The following is a 20253-nucleotide window of genomic DNA, read 5'->3' on the forward strand; positions in this document are numbered from 1 at the left end:
TTATTCTTTGCTACCCCGATAGATTTAAATACCTTAATACGGTTTGGTAGGTTTGTACTGTATACTACATCCATGTGTAAAGGTTTACACAGCATGAAGAGTTGATATTAAAAGAATATTCTCTTACCAGTTGAATCTTTACAAAGTTCCTTGTAGTTTATATTCTCTTGAAGTTGTTATTTTTTGTGCATGTTCACAGTACTTTTAATTAAGGGTTTGGCCTGGTTTGGCACAATTGATTAATCTTATATAATACTTAATGTAGAAAGTAGGAAATAAAGTAGGAAATACCATTAGCATATGGTACACAGATGCATACGCTCTCTCATGTCACCTAAGTCTTTTTAAAGGGATATATTTGTATTTAAGCCAAAGAGAAAAATTCTCAAACGAGGGGATGAAATTAGAATGTCAAAAAAAATGATTTTAGTAACATCTTAATTTTTTCAGTACTTTTGAATAGTGATCATTTATCCTAACAAAATATATTTGTGAGGAGACTCCCCTAGATGTCACATCCTCGTGTTCTCAGGGAGACTGCTCTGCCCACAGCAGCGTTAGTGGCTCCCCTCCTTGGGAGCTCTTTTTTTTAATGTAGCCATCATATCATTCATTAAGTGGTATTCATGTGACTCATGGGTTCTGAAATCCATAATAGCAAGAGCTTTGTATCTTTTAACTTAGCACCTTCATACTTAGCATGGCATCTGGTATATAATAGACCTAATAAAAGTTCAGGTGTGAACGATTAACAGGTGTTTTACTTTTGTCTATTGTACTAAAAACATATCTTCCGTGTCTTTAGTCAAAGAGAAGATCACAGGGATTGTCACTGGATGCAGTGTATCACTGCCTCAATAGGACCATCTTGTACCAGTTCTCACGGGCACACAAAACTGTTCCTCAGCAAGTAGCTCTGCTTGATTCACTCAGGGTCCTCACTGTAAACAGAAACTTGATCCTAGGACCTGGGAACCATGACCAAGAATTTATTAGCTGTCTGGCCCACTGCTTGATCAATCTACATGTTGGAAGGTAAATCCTTTAGGTTCAGTTTGCCATGTTAAATTTGGCTTTGATGTTATTCCAACAAAATTCTTCATTTTTTTGATAGTAACCTTTCTTTTACCCTTATTCTGTTTTATTTAAACCTTTATGCAAAAAGGTAAAGGGCAAGTGTTGCATTTTTGCAGTGAAATAATGGGTATCTTTTTTCCTTTAACTTAGTTTTCTACACCTGTAAAATTTCCCATTATCACCATATGTCACTTATGTAAGGCAGTTTGCTTTTAAAGCAAACAAAATACATACCATTGAAGTCTAAGAGAACTAAAAAGTAAAGCTCAATGCAGTGTTATGTGTTAAATGAGTAAAATTAGTATTTTCCAGTTGATTGCTTTGACAGATATTTCATTAGAGTCTCCCGGGGCCAAGCCTTGAATTAGGGGGTGGTACAAAATGTGAGTAAGATAGACCCTGTGGCAGCCTTCTTGAGGGGAAACAGCTAAGCAAGACCAGTCAGCTGTATTGAGTGATCTGCTAGGAACAACCCAGTGCTTTGGAGGCACATAAGAGGGGCCCCTAACCTGAAAGAAATACCTGCTGAGCTGCAGCTTGAGACCTGGTTGGGGAGGACAAGAGAATGGAGACAACTGCTACTGGAAGAAAGAACAGTCTGTATGAATGCCCAGAGGGAAGAAAGAGTGGCACCTTAGGAGAACTGCAACTATTTCACTACAGGAGCAGAGTAGTGAGATATAAGACTGGAGAGAGGACACAGGCATATTAGAAAAATGTTAGTTGAATGAACATTTTGTAATTGTTAGGTTAAAATGTTCACAATAATCAAAAGGCATATTAAATATTAAGGTCATAATCTTGATGCTATAGATTAGTCTAATTACATTTAGTCAAGTGGATTTATTTGATCACCTCTTAAAAATGGCATCTTCCTGGCAAACTAGAGCTCTGTTCTGTGCATCTGCTGAGTAGACATTCAGTGTCTGCTGGTAATGGAAATAGAGTAATTCTTAGTTACTGTAGTCTGCAGCTAATCATTTCCTTCATAAAGTTTAAACTGACTGGAATTTTTCAGCAACGTGGATGGATTTGGACTGGAAGCAGAAGCCCGCATGACCACATGGCACATTATGATCCCCTCTGACATTGAACCAGATGGTAGTTACAGCCAAGATATTAGTGAAGGTAATTGCCTCAACTTGGGATGTTTTTAAACTGTTGAAGTTGTTTTATCTCCAGTTTTTAAGACATAATCAACAAACTGGCTGCAGAAACTGCCAGCATTGATAGCAACTCTCCCAGTAGAGCAACCTATACATAGACAAAGAGTCCCCTCATGCCAATAAGAGTAAAGCACAAACCAGTAATGTTGCTAAGCTCATCATTTCTTAGTAACACTGTGAGATTTGGTGGTGGTATTAATATTTACATTTACTTAAGTTCAAATACTACCTTGGAATTAACTATAAAGAGAACTGTCCAGTGGTAATGCTAGGCATATCACATCAGAGTAGGCAAATATTGCTTGAGACAGGTTATCAATAGTGCTATTTTTTATTCTTCTTTATACTCTGTCTCTCTTTTTTTTTTTTTTTTAAAAAATAATTTTTAAAAAAAAAAAAAAAAAAAAAAAAACAGAATCTTGCTCAGTCGCCCAGGCTGGAGTGCAGTGGCACAATTTCAGCTCACTACAACCTTTACCTTTCAGGTTCAAGTGATTCTCATGTCTCAGCCTCCTGAGTTACTGGGACTGCAGGCGGGTATCACCATGCCTGGCTAATTGTTTTTGTATTTTTAGTAGAGACAGAGTTTCACCGTGTTGGCCAGACTGGTCTCAACCTCCTGACCTCAAGTGATCCATCAGCCTCGACCTCCCAAAGTGCTGGGATTACAGATGTGAGCCCACTGTGCCCAGCCCCTCTCTTTTTTTTCAATCTGGTTTTCCCACTGATCCTGTAAGCATTGCATATTGAAGTCCTTGTATGGATTGATTTCTTACTTCCACATGTTTAGTGATAAAGAGAAATCACTCTGGTAGTGTTTTTCTCCCCAGAAATACTGTGCAATAGTTTTACATATGGTTTCATTGTCAGGAAGCCCAGCACTCGTTTTAATTTCATTCCTTCATTTAAACATGAATTTATTCTCTGTTCTTTCACCAAAATGTTTTGAATCCTAAACACCAAAGATGTGGTTATTATTTTCACCCCCTGAGGAACTGGCATTGGTTCTCATAGCAAGGTCCTCACAATAGCAACATCAATATCATTTGGGAACTTAGTAGAAAAACAGATTCTGTTGCCCTACTCTGACCTACTGAATTAGAAACCCTGGGGTGAGGGACTAGCAGAGCTTGTTATCACAGGCCCTCAGGTGATTGCTGAGGGCTGACTGGTCTGGAGGAGGTGTCAGGCATACAAACAAGGAATCCAAAGTAAGAATGAATTTCATAGTAAAAGTCTTCTCAAAATATTTCTTTTCTTGTGCAAAATATTCAAGAATACTAACTTAGTTTTGAACTCACCTTAAACATTCAGATCTAAAAATTACTTTTAAATGGGGGATAAGTTTTTAATCTAGAAAAAGATAATTACGTATATATAATTTCCAATTTTATAAATAAAAATGTAGTTCTTTTGTATGAATACAAAGATATTTTTAATGTTTTCTAAATAGGCAGCCACAGTTTGAGTTGTCTAAATAACCTTTTCACTGGGCTAGATACATGAGCTTTTTTTTTTTTTTTTAAACAATTAAATATTGTAGTCAAAATTCCTACATGTAAACATGAAGAAAAATAAAAACTAACTTTATGCCTTGTTTTGGTCATTTGCTTGCTTGTTTGTTTGTTTGTTTACTAGGGCGTCAGCTTCTCATAAAAGCTGTCAACAGAGTTTGGACTGAACTGATACATAGTAAGAAACAAGTCTTAGAGGAGCTATTCAAAGTAACTCTGCCTGTGAATGAAAGGGGCCACGTGGACATAGCTACAGCAAGGCCACTCATTGAAGAAGCTGCCCTGAAGTGCTGGCAGAATCATTTGGGTAAGGCCTATAGAGATATTATGACCGGGAGATTTACATTTGGCTGTCATATATGGGTATACTTTAAATATGTGATTACAGCATTCCCAAAAGGATACTATAAAGTCAGTAGAAATGAAAATCAATATAACAACCATTCTACAATGATTATACTGAGATCTTACTTTTCTTTGAGTTTTTTTTTGTATCTGAGGTATGTTATACATTAGGCATTTTTGCATTCAGAATGTAATACATTGCTAGCAGCTCTAGTATGGTCACTGTCTTGGCTACAGGTCAACAATCCCTTAACTATAATTTTGAAATTCAAAAAGCTTTGTTTTTTCATTAATTTGGTGCCAAAACTGACTTTATAGCAGAACCTAATTTATTTTTCTTTGTCCTACTTGGTATGGGAATATTCATACATTTTGTTGCAGTAATATTGATGTATTAAATTATAGCTTTTTACCGTAGATTCTCTGGTGCCATTGTATAATCTACAGTGTATAAGCTATATAACCTTTTAAAAATCCAAAACATTTCTAAGTTGCGAAGTATACCCAAGACCAAAGATTTTAATTAGGTGATTATGAATTATTAATATAGAAACTCATAGTTAAATGTACATGTTATTACAGAGCTGTGAAGTTTCAACCAACTGTAAGTTCAGGTAATACAATAATTTGTAAGCAATCATCCTTAAACAAGATTACCAATAAATAAATTTGTGATATCTAAATGTAATGTCTGCATCTGTAATATGTGCTGCTTTTGTTAACTACAGCGTTGTAGTTTATAACCACATATGAAAGTTTTAAAAGGAAGATTCATAAATACATGGAGAAATTATAAAATAATCTAATTTAATTTTTCATAGCCCATGAAAAGAAATGCATAAGTCGAGGAGAAGCTTTAGTGCCCACCACACAGTCCAAATTATCCCGTGTCAGCAGTGGCTTTGGTCTTTCCAAGTTAACAGGATCAAGAAGGAATCGAAAAGAAAGTGGTCTTAATAAACACAGTCTTTCCACCCAGGTACTTTTTTAGTTTCATTGATGATATTATTAGAAATTTATATTTCAAGGTTTAGTTGTAGTATTTTATATAATATACTTAACATGTACAAGCAGTTGATTGGAAATGAAACTTTCCTGTATTTTTGCTTTAGAATAAAGATAGAAGTAATCCAGACTATGGGAATTTCTCTCATTTTCTTATGATACAAGTATTTATTAGTGCTATTTACTTATACACATCTTATAACTGGATAGAAGATGAGATTTAGAGATTAATATATGATCAGACTATGGATAATTTTCTCTCAATTTTCCCAACTTTCAGTAATGTTATTACTAATAATTATATAAATTTTAAGGCAATAGCCGAACAAGTCTTTTTAAATTTTTAGTCTTGTTGTATATACCTATGATTGATGGTTTTTTAAAAGCTCATCTGCCTCCAGCATTAACTTCTTCCTCCCACTTCCTTCACCATTCCAGAATCTAAGTGGCAGCTATGAAAGGGTCTGAGAGAAATAGTATGTGTCAGCCATCTCATGCATCAGGTTAGGTTTTCTAGGAAGCAAACTCTGAGATGGAGTTTAGTGTGCATAATGTATATTAGGGGGTGCCCTTGGAATCAATACCTGTGGAAGGGAGAAGAAAGCAGGATTGGATATAGGGAAAAGTCAGGCTGCAGTGCTGGTCTAGTGACAGCCTCAGCCAAACTAAGTGGAGCTTTGAGGACAGAATACCCTCTTAGAATTGACCTCCATTAAGCTGAAATAAGTGATTCTTCTCACCCCTAGATCGTTGGATGTGGGGCGCCCCATCTTCCTTCTGCAGCTAAGGCCATCCCTGAGGGTGTCGACAGCAGCCCAGAAACGTGGGCAGCAAGCCCTTCCTTGAAGGGGGTTGGGGGGTAGGAGAGCATGCAGATCTGTGTCCATCACACAAGCATGGAATTCATTCCGAATTTTTTGTTTTAGTTTTCTGTGTTGGTGCTTTTGGCAGAATTTTAACCAATTATTTAGCATTAATTTCAAGGGTAATTAACTATTTTTTTCCAGAAATCCATGAAATATTAAGACTCTTTTTCCATCCATTGTTAGGAGATTTCGCAGTGGATGTTTACTCACATTGCTGTTGTTCGCGACTTAGTAGATACACAATATAAAGAATATCAGGAGGTAAGGATTTATAATCATCATAATGGTTTGTTTTACATTTTTTGTATGTAAAAGGTCTCTGTTTGTGCTGGTATCTCTCTGCCCATTTTAAGGTACTTTCTGGACTGTATTCATCATCAGATGATGGTTTTAATTATTCCTGCCATCAGATACTTTGGCTACTGATTTTAGGATGGAAATTTTTAATCTTCTGTCAACAAACTGCATTTCAAAAAGCAACTAACTGAAAATGAGCCCAGCTGAATTCTGTTGACATTCACTACTGACACATTACATGTCTTTGTTCCTAATAAAAATAAAAATGTAAAGATGAGCCTTCTTTTTCAGGCTTTTAACAAGGAGATTGTGAAAACATGGATCCAAGTCTCTGAGAAGTCTCTTAAAATTGTAAAAAATTACAAGATTAAATGAAATTATTTTTTACTACCCTACAAGTGCTTGGTGATTATGTCAGTAAAAAATAAATTTATTGAAATTCTCTTGGTAAATTCATAATTACTCAAAAGCTTATCTTAAATATTTTATTCTCAGATTAGCTATTCTAGATCTAGTAAAGGTTTCTGAATGGTTAACTGCTAATATTTTATGGATATCACACTAGATCCTTAGTTTCCCCAACCAAAGAACATATAAGTACTACTGTGATAGGTAAATTTGTAATTATTTACTCAGTAATCTTTACTGACAGTTATATTTTAGAAATCTTTATTTTTAGATTTAAATTGTGTATACTTACATTCCATGAATCGTTGGGCAAGTTATTTATCATTGTCTACTGTTGAAATGTTACATATTTGTCATTTGATAGATAAGAAGAACTTGTACTGTGACGTAATTTCCTTTTAAGTAAAATGGTTTGAATCTATCCCAGTGGCCAGGAGAAAATGGTTTCTCTTTGATTTTTGTATGAATGTCAAGTTTCCTCTTAGTGCTGCATGTTTATATTCTTCATCTAAAATCTTTGGAAATGTTTACCTAGTTCACCAGTAATCAAGCCTGTTGGCACTTTTTCTTCATCTGATTTCCTAGACTATCCCCCGTACATGTTGTGGTAGCTATTTTCCAGTTTGGTGTATCCTTAAATTACCATATGTATTTATTAGCGCACATAGGGCTAACCATTTCAATATATTTTCATCGTAATATTACCATCTTTCCTGTGCCAGATAAACAGACTTCTTTGAACTCTCTGTTCCACTATATTGCACGCTCTACCCTATACATGTCTGTCATTTACTTGATGCTTTAAGAAGTCCACCTTCTACAACAAACCCGCTTACTTTAACCATAAGCGAATGTAATTTTACTTTTATAGGGTTAACTGAAATGGTGTGGATTGTGTTTGTTTCCAAGTAATAACTTGATTTTCAGTGACTTGTAGACTTGTTACTGTTACTCCTGCTTTTGCTTGAAAACCGACCTGGACTCTTTCCTGTCAGCGTCAGCAGAATGCCCTGAAGTACGTGACGGAAGAGTGGTGCCAGATCGAGTGCGAGCTGTTGCGGGAGCGGGGGCTGTGGGGCCCTCCCATCGGCTCCCACCTGGACAAGTGGATGCTGGAGATGACAGAAGGGCCCTGCAGGATGAGGAAAAAGATGGTGCGAAACGATATGTTTTATAACCATTACCCTTACGTGCCAGAAACTGAACAAGAGACAAATGTGGCGGTGAGTATGCAGAATTCAATGATCACACTGGCTCTTTCAAGTTTTTATTTTCCTTTGTAAGCATTTTTTCTCTATTAAGTCAGTTACCTCAAATAGCTCATTTAAAAAATTCAACAAACTCCATTGAATTGTAACTTCAGAGTGGAGGTGGAGTGAAAAGATGCAACAGTGCAAGAAGGAGACATCATGATAAAGAGGTTTGTATCAGAGACTCCAGACCCAGACTGCCCAAATTTAAGACCTGACTCCACCACTTTGCTATTACGGCTGGGTTACGGGTCATTAAACCTCTCCGGGTTTTCGTTTTGTTATGCCTGAATTTGAGCAAATAATGGTTCCACCTCATAGGACTATTGGGAGGATTAAGTTCATTAAAATTAGTTAAGTGTTTAAAATAGTGTCTGGTCCAGAATAAGCACTATATATTAGAACACATGAATCTTCTAAGTAGCTCTGATCATATAAGGTGAGGCAGCTTGAATTGTTCCAATGCCTCTTGGTTTTCTCTGACGAGCACCCTAGCTCCATTTATCTTGTACTGATTGGTTTAACCTCAGTCCTGATGCTAATATAGATCTTAGCATCAACCTAAGTGTCCATCAGCAGAGTAACATAAATAAAATATGCTATGTTTACATAATGGAATAGTATTCAGCCTTAAAAAAATAAGGAAAGCCTGTCATTTGTAACAGTGTATATGAACCTGGAGAACATTATGTTACATGAAATAAGCAAGGTGCAGAAGGACAAATACTACATGATCCATCTCACTTATATGGGGCATCTAAAACAATCAAACTCAGAAGCAAAGAATAGAATGAAGGTTTCCAGAGGCTGAGAAATGAGGGGAATAGGGAGATGTTGGTCAAAGGGTACGGTTTCAGATAAACGGGAGGAATACATTTTTTTGAGATCTATTACATTTCTAGTGACTATAATTGATAATAATGTATTGTACATTTCAAAATTGCTAAGAGAGTACATTTCAAATGTTCTTGGCGCAAAAATTGTTAAGTATTTGAGGTGCTGAATATGTTAATTAGCTTGATTTAATCATTCAAACCATATACATATAACATCACTTTGTATACCATAAACAATTATAATTTGTCAATTAACAGTAAAATTTCTAAAATAGTAATATATGTAGGTCTTAGCTCCTGCTGATAGTTATTAAAAGTTTAGAAGATAGCTCCCTAAAGTCTGCTTTTCTCAAAGCTATTCAATTCTGTCAAGAATGCCATACTTGATGCAGCTGTGCCTTAAAGCACTATAATTTCTAATTCTGGAGCACTGTAAAAAAGGTAATCCACCCATATTTTTGCAGCCTGTTACTAGCACTTACTTTTATAAGAGCAAAGCAACAATATGATCTTTTAATTGTTAATCTTTTTTCCTTAACAATCTATTAAGAATTTAAGGCATTAGCAGTTTGATAAAGTATTTCTTATTGAGTCAATGCTTAAATTGAATCCATTCAAGAATACTAAAATATAAATATGCTTTCCCAAATATATGACCAACTCACTGTTTAGATTTAACTGAGGCATATACTTTTGAATTATTTTTACAATAACCGTAATATTTTTATCTGTGCTCCTTTCCTTCCTTGTAATAATGTCATTTGTTTACAAAAGTGTATTTTAACTTCTATATCAGATAAAAACAAAGTACCCTATTAAGAGTTCACACCTACAACCGTAGTATCATCAGCATTTTACCTAGGCAAAGGAATTCACCAGCCTGTGAAATCGAAACAGACACTGTCATAAATAAGTATGCACCAGATGGAACTTATTTATTTAACAAGTGGGTTACATATTGGAAAATACAAGACAGTTGAGAAATGTTGGAGATACTTTCACCTAAAAGGAAAAAGCAGTCAGGAAGGAGAGACAGTTACAGAATATAGAATTCATGCTGCATAGTTCATGCACAAATCAAGGTCAAGATTAATCTGCTATGGTGTAATTTTCTGAAATAATTTTTATTTTAGTTTTAGTAGTTCACATATTTTGTAAATTTGAAATGCCATTAAATGTCCACTTGTATCTTTTGGAATATGCATCTGGCAGTATTAAAAACAAATTTTCAAAAAGTTATAATATCTATTATCCCACTGAATTCTACCATCAAATCAAAAAAGAAGAGCTAATATTTACAGAGCACAATGAGCTAGATCAAGCTTCTCCAATCCAAGGCCCAAGGGTCACATATAGCCCAGGATGGCTTTGAATGCGACCCAACACAAATTCATACACTTTCTTAAAACATAATGAGACTTTTGTCAGGCACGGTGGCCCACACCTGTAATCCCAGCATTTTGGGGAGCCGAGGCAGGCAGATCACCTGAGGTCGGGAGTTCAAGACCATGCTGACCAACATGGAGAAACCTCATCTTTACTAAAGATAGAAAATTAGCCGGGTGTGGTGGCGCATGCCTGTAATTCCAGCTACTCGGGAGGCTGAGACAGAATCGCTTGAACCCAGGAGGCAGAGGTTGTGGTGAGCCGAGATCGCACCATTGCTCTCCAGCCTGGGCAACAAGAGCAAAACTGCATCTAAAAAAAAGAGAGAGAGAATTTTTTTTTAACGTCATCAGCTATTGTTAGTCTTAGTGTATTTTATGTGTGACCCAAGACAGGTTTTCTTCCAATATGGCCTAGGAAGCGAAAAGATTGGACACTCCTGAGCTAGATGCTCTACGGAGCAGTTTGAATTCATTTTGTTTCAGTCTCATAACAGCCCTCTGAAGTACAGTTAATACTGTTATCCCAGTTTTACAGATGAGAAAATGAAACCTAGAGTAGTTAAGGAACCCCTTCTAGGCTGCAGCTGCGAAGTAGTGTAGTAAGGTAGGAGTATAGTTCAACAGTCCCTTAGTAGTAGAATCACTTTGAAAAAGAAAAGATTCTAATGTTTGCCCATTTTATGACATTATCCATTGATAGTGAATGTATTCCATATTAGGTTTTATCTCTCTAGTGCTAACAAAGTACCTAATACTTAATGAATATTGAGTGAATGAACTGCCAGCACTCTTGTCTTCCCTAAGTTATAGACTTTTTTCCTTTGCTTTCTCTTTAGCATTCTATAGAATTTTCCTAACTCTAAAACTTTTCCACTAAAATGGCCTCGAATGCAATTTTATGGGCCCTGTAGTTTATACAGTTTAGGAGAGGGCTCTATAAGAAAAAGAGTAAAAATTATGAATATAAAATTAGTAGGGCTTTGTTTCCAGGGATTTGAAAGGGACTCATGCAAGTGAAGGCCACTAAAGTTTAAACTACCTTAACTTCATAGTAAATCCACCTCTGCCCTGATCTATATTAAAAAATATTGCCTCCCAGAGTTAGAGATCAACCAGTTCTTTCCTTTAAACTTCCATGAATTTGTTGCCCTCCTTGCATGCATGTTTAATGTAGTCAGTACTTTTTGTGATATAATAGGTTTGTGCCAACCTAAAGTTGCTTTTGAAGCCTCACCTGGTGCAAGGGCATATGATTTGATCTTTTGCGTTATTGATTAAAATAATTATTATTTCTCAGTAACATTTCCATTTTTTGTCCTGTCACTTACGCTAAAGAATACAGTGGTGATTAAAAAATTAATTTCTGTTTTAAGGTCTTTGATTTGTTAGAAATAAATCAGGTGTTTTTTTTTTTGCTCATTAAAGTTTTATTTCTTAAACTTTGATAATGTTACATACTGTATAAAAAATAGCTTACCTAGTATAAGTTTTGAATTTTATTTATTGATTTTAAATTGGATGTTTGTGTATAGAATATGGAACATACTCAGACTTTACAGCATTGAAAGTTTATCAACTAAAATTATTGTAATAAAAATTGTAATAATAATTATTAATATCTTGAGAAAAATTAAGTACATGTGGAAAATTCTGTATTCTCACATAAAAATGATTTATACTTTTCACATAGTAACCTTCCTTGGGGAGTAATTTTCATAATTAAAAGAGCTGAATTATACTATAATTCTGTATTTTAAACAAATATTATAGATAGTGTAAGATGTAAGCCTGGGATGTGCTGAAAATTCAAAATCTGGTTGTTCCTCTGAATCCTAAGGGAGGAAAATAATGCATATTTTGCCATTTAAAAAAAATTGTATTTAAATATTAACTAGGCTTTAATTATATAATTCCCTTATTTTTAAAGAATAATAATCTCAAACACATTTACTATTCTTTGCAAAGTTCATTAGGGTGAAGACTTTGCCTATTAAGTTAGGGTTACTCAGGGGCAGGAAGCTAGTCAACTTTTAGGTTCCTTTTCTAACTAGGAGAGTTTCTTGCGGCTGCCTCAATACGTATTTTTATATAATGTGTAAATGTCACGAGACTTACAGAAACTAAGCAGCTCATTTAGAAAATTTCATTGCCAGCATTATAGAAACATTTGAAGTAAAAGGACTATAAAATTATTTTCTAGAAATTCCGACTTTGAAAAATATAGGTTTCTATGTACACAATTATAGTAATAATTTAATGCTTTTTTAAATAAAAGGAAACCAAAATAATGCTAAAACTATTGGATAACATATTTACTATTGAGTGCTGGGCCTTTTAGTAAAATAAGAACTGGTTAATCAATCAGTGAGCAAATATGTATTTAATTGGCGATGTACCATATGGTGCCAGGAAAAATATAAGAGTATACTTAGTAGACCCTGCCTACATCCTGGCTGGGAGTATATATAGTGAATGTCACAGGTGTGACATTGGTAATTGGTCTGTTTTGTTGTATTTATTTGTTGCATGTCTGTCCAACAGTCTGTCTGATATTTTTATTCATTTGTTTTAAGACAAGGTATCGCTCTGTTGCCCAGGCTGGAGTGCAGTGGCGATCTTGGCTGTCTGTAGCCTCGACCACCTGGGCTCAAGTAATCCTCTCGCCTCAGTCTCCCAAGCAGCTGGGTTTACAGGCATGTACCACTACGCCAGGCTATTTTTGGATTTTTTGGTAGAGATGGGGGGTTCGCCATGTTGCCCAGGCTGATCTTGAACTCCTGAGCTCCAGCAATCCACCCACCTCGGCCTCCCAAAGTGCTAGGATTATAGGTGTGAGCCACCACTCCTGGTCCTATCTTGTTTTTGTTTGTTCGTTTGTTTGTTTTGTTTTATGAATTTCAGAGCGAGGTGAAGAATCAGTTTTCTTCACTTTCATGTGCATATTATGAGTTCAATATTTGTTTACAATTCTTTTTTTCCTGAAGGAAATTTTATATACCTTGAAATATACAAATCTTAAGTATACCATTCAGTGATTTTTTTTTTCTTTCTTTTTTTAATGTTGGATTTCCTGATCTGTTTTTGCCATTAAAATGCTTTTATTTTATTATGGTCTAGTCAGTGAGTTTTAACAAATACATACATTACACTTTTATCATCTAAATCCCTACCAAGATAAAGAACGTTGATTAGACGTTAAAGATTATTTTTCAATATAAGATATACCTTTACAAGTTTGCTTTTAAAAAGAAAGAATCACTAAAACCATGTGAAATATTTGTAAGTATGCCTAGTGGGCCATGGTTTTGCCTTGGGAAGCAAGCATTTGTGAAAACATTTTGCCTGCTCATGTTTACTATAGGGAAAGGTACTAGAAGTCATCACCAGATATAAACCATGAACAGGAAGGAAATTCGGAAGTGGTTTTTGGTTGCATTATTGTCTGTAGCTACCTGTGTGCTTACATGAAGCCACATGCTACAGCTCAACAGAATTGCCTTCTTATTAACCAGGATTTTATTCTGAAAATAAAATATAAAGCCATTACCTAATTCTTTTAAAAGTACTCTAGAAGAACTTCTGATCTGGAAGCTGATGATCCAGTCTACCCTCTGCTTTCAGCCTTTCTGGGATGGTGAAGGTAGTGAAGGAAGTAGGTAGGTCCTTATGCTTTTAAAGGAGGATTCTTAAAAGAAAGAGAGTGATGTCTGTGGTATGGAGTATTGTAAATGATAGCTTAAATCAGCCATTTGCCCCTGTTAACAACACAGATTTAGGGATAACCCCAGGGAAAAGAAGATGGAAGATACTAGCTAGCATTAGGTTCTGTTATCCTGATTTCAGGTTTGTTTTCTGTTGTTTTTTTTTTCTTTTTTTTTTGAAACAGTATAAAGAGTTGCCTGTAAATCAAGTCAATGGCAACCTGTGCTGAAGTTTTGCCTGTGTGATTTGTAAGAGTTCGTCCTGTTCAATAGCACTGAGACATTTGGCGTATTTAAGGTTTGCTTAAAACTACTTTTCATCTGGGAGAAAGTAACCACAAGATGCTAAGTGATTATTTAAGCTGCTTTGGCTATCATGTTAATTTTCTTTGAGTAACTACATCTTTCATATTTCATACAGTCCTCAAGAAAAATTTTATTTTTGTGTTCCTCTTTATGTTTTTTTTTTCTGATATGTCTATACTTAATACCCTGTTTTCAGTCTGAGATCCCAAGTAAACAGCCTGAGACACCCGATGATATTCCTCAAAAGGTAAAACACAAATTACAGTAGAAGAATGTAAACTACTTCTAGTTTTGTTTTTTGTTTTCTGGGGTTTTTTTAAGTGCATGCTAGATTAGACTAACTTAAAAGATTGGCTTTCAATTTGTTCTTCCTATAAGTTCCTTAGAGTTGAACAGTTGATTTCATTCAGGCTGAGAGACGTTGTTCTACTGTTTCTCAGCTTTTTCTAATTGTCTCTTTTTAGGATTTATATGCTGCTCACTAACAGGCTGAGTGTTCACTGCTCTCACTACAAAAACATGTATTGCTTCACACATAAACTAACAAATTATGAGGCATGTTAGTAATGGGCAGCCTGGCGTCTTCAACTTTTCAGTTACTCATTCAATTCTAAATACTAAAGTGTGTATTTTGAGAATGCAGCAATGTCTCCTCTTTTAAAATTTTTTTTTCAATCAGAATGAATGGAGGCCGGGCGCGGTGGCTCAAGCCTGTAATCCCAGCACTTTGGGAGGCCGAGACGGGCGGATCACGAGGTCAGGAGATCGAGACCATCCTGGCTAACACAGTGAAACCCCGTCTCTACTAAAAATACAAAAACTTAGCCGGGCGAGGTGGCAGGCGCCTGTAGTCCCAGCTACTCGGGAGGCTGAGGCCGGAGAATGGCGTGAACCCGGGTGGCGGAGCTTGCAGTGAGCTGAGATCCGGCCACTGCACTCCAGCCTGGGCGACAGGGCAAGACTCTGTCTCAAAAAAAAAGAAAAGTTAATTATCATTTTTATATTCCAGAAAGATGAAAGTACGTAATTCAATAAAAAATGTAGTTTTTTAGGACACAGAAGTACACCTCAAAATATTTAGAGAAAAATTCTTGTAGGTCAATTTTGAATCTGTACATGAAGTCGGTAATCAAGCAGATGCTGTCCCACATCTATTAATTCATTGTCTTGCCCATCACTAACAATGCTTTTATCTTTTTAAATATTAGCAATTTTGAGTTGAAGATACCTCATACAAAAGAATTTTTATGGTACAAAATCTACCTTCCTTTCATTTTCAAAAATAGTGCAGTGTTCTTGTTTGTTTACCCATCAGATCCTCCAAATTGTAATATTATTTTACATCATTTTAATACTTTCCTGTGTCAAGTAATATTTTCAGTCTCCATTTGCTGTATATCATTCCTCAGTTCACTGGCAACTGTTTCCTTGCTCTGTGCCTGAAGTTAAAAAAGGCTAATGTGGCTTCACTTAGTTATTTTTTTATCTAAAATTTGGTTCAGTATCTCATTCTACATGTCTCACCCAAAGGACACTTGTTTTCCACTTTAGTTGGAAATCACTTAAAAAAAATGTTGCTTGAAAAGGGCATTGTTGTAAATGATGCATATTGACTATTTGAGTTTCAAGAGTAGACCGATAGTAGAATTTTTTAAATTACGTATTCTTGTTTATAGGAAAGTAAAGTCATATTTAGAAGGGGAAGGTTTCAAAGCATGTGTCAGATTTCATATTTTTAAAATTATTAATCCATGGTGTGGGTCTAATTCCGATCCGAGGATCCTATATACATGCCAGCTTTTCCCTCTGTCTGATATTTTGTAGGATATTTGAGATCTTAGTTTCTCATCTTCTATGATTTTAAGGGGAAAACAATTTAAGTCAGTTGGAGAACCTGTTTTGAGAATAAAGGCTAATCAGGAAAAGAAATGTTCATGTATCATGTTCTAAGACATCAAATCCTTATGTTTCTAGGTAATTAATTTCTTCTTCAAAATGGACTGCTGTATGTTCTTAATATACTCATTTAGTTGAGTTAGTTATGGGTCATATTACTTTACACAACAGACAATGAGAATGAGCAAATTGGAGAGAGCAGCTTGCAATGGCAAGCTAACCAGAGTGTCAACTGGCATAAAACTTCTTGATTCCTTTTTGGGTCAGGACTCTCAGAAGGATCTGAAGAAGGTTTTGGCCGTTCTCAGTGAAACCTGGGAATATAGGAAAGAATAGGGCAATTGAGTCTGTACCTCCAAGTATTTGAACTACACACTCACACTGATTATTCTGAGTGTGTGGACCTTTAGGCCTGACCTAATTACTTCACTTGGGGTGGAAGCAAAGTTCCAGGCTCCTCACAGACTAGACAGGCTCTTTGCAGCTCGATGCTCTTCAACAGTGAGCATTCTCTTTACTGGATGGGGAGGTTTTCTCATACACCAAAGAAGACACACTGCACTAACACAGAAACGTTTTTTGGCTAGAGATTATTTCAGGAAGAACAAAACTGCTAATATTGTTGTTTTATGTATGTCTTTAAAAAACTCAATGGAATTTTAAAACAGAGAAACCTAACCCAAAAATGTGGATTTACTGTATATGCATACAGTCTATGAAAAGCCCCTTTAAAAAGGTAACACACCTTGACACCATACCTTTCCTCAAGAATATTATGTTTTAATTCTTGATGATAGTTATCTTCAGTCATTTTCTTTTGTCACTTCTTAGAAACCCGCTCGATACAGAAGAGCCGTAAGTTATGACAGTAAAGAGTACTACATGCGACTGGCCTCTGGCAATCCCGCCATTGTCCAAGACACCATTGTGGAGAGTTCAGAAGGCGAAGCTGCTCAGCAAGAACCAGAGCATGGGGAAGACACTATTGCTAAAGTCAGAGGTCAGCCTGCCTTTTTTATTTTGATTAAAAGTGATTTTGGAACATTCTTGTATTTGAATTCATACAAAAATTTGAGCAACTGTAAATAGTAGGCCCAACTTTTAAAATATCTATACATATTTTACCATCTCACCCTTCTTAACGATTGATTTCTTTGTCAGAACTAAAGACACTTGCTTTTGTTTATTGCCTACAAATGAATGTCACGTGCCCATTGGCTTAATGGTTTTTTAATTGTATTTCTCAGAATCCTCAATGGCACTTGATATTTAGTTTTTTTTTTAATATGCATATGCATTTTTTCATGACACAGCCTCAGAAGGTCTTGAGAACATGTGCCTCAGCACTTGATATTTTAAGTTAAGGGCTTAATAACTAAATATTTATAAAATTAAAATAACTATTAAACCTGTAATTAGTGCATATTAGCCAATAGTAAGGAATAATGGTTTTTCTTCCTATGAGTTGAGAGAGATTATCCCAGATCTAAACTTTAGGAGCTGAATAGATGATGAATTGGACTACAATGTCCATGGACTTTCAGATTCTGTACTTTTACATTGGTGCCCTCAGCCTGAAATGGTTTCTTCTTTTCTACAGCTTCTCCATTATCCTTACCTTAACACATCCTACACAGTCTTAAACTCACTGGTCATGTATAAAATCATCCTTCTCTAAAGTCTTCTCCAACTCCTCTGTTCACTGATAGTACTTTGCGCATGTCTGTTATAGCAGTTTCAGTGATTTTTCACTGCTGTATGTTTCCATTTTCTAATTTATGAGTTTTTCTCAAAGACAGATTGTTTTTTCTTATTTTATAAATTTTGACACATGACTAGCACAGAATGAGGATTCAGTTCGAGTAAGTAAATCAATTCGTTGTTTTAATCTTAAGCCTCTGATTCAACACAAATTCAAAAGTCTTTGCATATTCTATACATCCCTAAAGTGTAAATTAAGATTTTAATTAAAAGTTAGTTTTAGAATTAAAAACTAAGAAATTAAAAATGAGTTTTCATGAGTTAATAAATTAAAAATTAGTTTCGGATTGTTTTAAAGCAATCTGTTTAGGACTGTGTCAACAAAAAACACTATTTAAATTGTGATCAGTTTCTCCTGTTGTTATACCTGTTCTCTCATGTGATGACTATGATTTACTAAACATTTTATAATTGTTCCAACATTCTCATAAAATCACTGAAACTTTTGGTAGTTGAACAGAGATTAAAGCCTTCTAATTTTGTTGACATTGCACCAGCACAGTTATTGAATTGGGTTCAAAGCTATTGCTGGATACAAGCAGGTATAATCCACAGAGTTTGATAGATTGTGTTTGGGTCATTGGCTCTTAACTTCTCTGGCCTGATTTTCCTAATCTCTAATTGAGCTAAAAGCATAAATATACAGGGTATTATGCAAGACATAGAAATGGAGGTTTTGATTCATTAAGCTAAAAATAATGCAGCTGTAAGCTTTCTCCCCTTGTGGATGTTCTCTGGAGGATTTGATCTCTGTTGCTTACTTATTACACTTGTTCGAATATGAAAACAAGGCTCTTCTCAAGGCAAAGCAAAACCTCTGATAAGTAATATTCAAAGGATAAGACTCGGGCTGACTTGTGCTTTTCCAAAGTGCTTAGAGCAACTGTAACAGGCAGGTATAGTGTTACTTTGGATGGCACAAAGAGTATTAATTTAATCAAAATATGTGATTTAGCGTGTATTTTAAGGATTTCTCATACTTTGGGTCCTCACTGGTTACTATCAACTGATTTTAATTTATCCTACTCTGATTACTAAAAAGTTGTCAAAATGTAGGTAGTAAAATGTTTCCTTAATCTGCAGATTAAATTATATGTCCCTGTATTATAAAGAATTCTGTTCTTTCTGACCTGGTATTTTGATCAAATTAATTCATGTATGAAAAACTGTACTGCCACTTGTGAAATGAGGCATGAAATAGTCTTCAAGAGTCCTCCAAATAGGTGGGATATCTTGTAATCATGTTTATTTTTTACTTTTTTTGAGACAGAGTCTTGGTGTGTCACCCAGGCTGGAGTGCAGTGGCATGATCTCAGCTCACTGCAACCTCTGCCTCCCAGGTTCAAGCGATTCTCCTACCTCAGCCTCCTGAGTAGCTGGGACTACAGGCATGCACCACCACACCTGGCTAATTTTTTTATTTTTAGTAGAGACAGGGTTTTGCAATGTTGCCCAGGCTGGTCTCAAACTCCTGACCTCAGGTGATCGGCTCACCTTGGCCTCCCAAAGTGCTGTGATTATAGGCATGAGCTACTGCACCCAGTCATAATCATGTTTATAGTTTGCTATCTTTATTTTTGTGACAATACTTGATTATTTATTCATGGTGTCCCCTTAATGACACCTACCTAAGCTACACCATTCTTACTATTATAGGTTCTGTTATCATCATCACCTGACACTTACTGAGAATTTATTATGTATTAGGCATAATGCTAAGCACTTCACATGAATTACCTAATGTAGTCCAACAATCCTCTAAGAAGATACTGTACTTGTACCAGGTGTTTTTTTGTTGTTGTTGTTGTTTTAAGACAGAGTCTTGCTATATTGCCCATACCTGGCTCTTGTCCCAGTTTTTTAGATAAGAAACTAAGGTTCAGAAAGTTGAATAATTTTCCAAAGTCATTAACTCCAGAGGACTATGTTCTTAACCACTGAATGTACTACCTCCCTATACCTTCCAGAATTGTCTCAAATTGGATATCTGTAGAAGGGACTACATGAGACTAAACTGCTTCCGCACAAGGTCCTTGCAATGCCACATGGCCCTCTTGGTTATTATACTGTAGGTTTGGTCAAGCCTCCTCTAAAACGCTCCCGATCTGCACCTGATGGAGGAGATGAGGAGAACCAGGAGCAGCTACAAGACCAGATTGCCGAGGGCAGCTCCATAGAAGAGGAGGAGAAAACAGATAATGCTACCTTACTGCGTCTGTTAGAGGAAGGAGAAAAGGTATTGTGCTTCTGAAAAGTAAGGATTGTAAATATTTCAGTAACATATTATTAAGACAACATGAGTTGATAGGGTAGCTGTGGAAAGTAAATGCTTTAGCCTCTGTAATAAAATACAGCTTTAAGCAGCCTTTTGGGTTCAGTACTCTACTTCTCTCTTCTGTAAGGGTTTTCTCACTCCCCTGAAACATTAAACAGCATA

The 20253-nt window shown here is 35.7% G+C and overlaps 1 protein-coding gene across 1 annotated transcript in view; it reads left to right on the plus strand.

Annotated features, from left to right (window-relative positions):
• The window catches only part of WDFY3 (WD repeat and FYVE domain containing 3), a 309424-nt gene that overhangs the window by 238745 nt on the left and 50426 nt on the right, over nt 1-20253 (plus strand). Inside the window, exons 39-47 of the mRNA XM_025385326.1 lie at nt 806-1035; nt 2096-2205; nt 3882-4064; nt 4924-5081; nt 6157-6234; nt 7674-7901; nt 14356-14406; nt 16887-17055; nt 19889-20052. Of these exons, the coding sequence (XP_025241111.1) occupies nt 806-1035; nt 2096-2205; nt 3882-4064; nt 4924-5081; nt 6157-6234; nt 7674-7901; nt 14356-14406; nt 16887-17055; nt 19889-20052 (1371 nt within the window). The remainder of the gene's footprint in view (nt 1-805; nt 1036-2095; nt 2206-3881; nt 4065-4923; nt 5082-6156; nt 6235-7673; nt 7902-14355; nt 14407-16886; nt 17056-19888; nt 20053-20253) is intronic.

This window comes from Theropithecus gelada, chromosome 5 (genome assembly GCF_003255815.1).
Source record: "Theropithecus gelada isolate Dixy chromosome 5, Tgel_1.0, whole genome shotgun sequence".
Classification (NCBI taxonomy): Eukaryota; Metazoa; Chordata; class Mammalia; order Primates; family Cercopithecidae; genus Theropithecus; species Theropithecus gelada.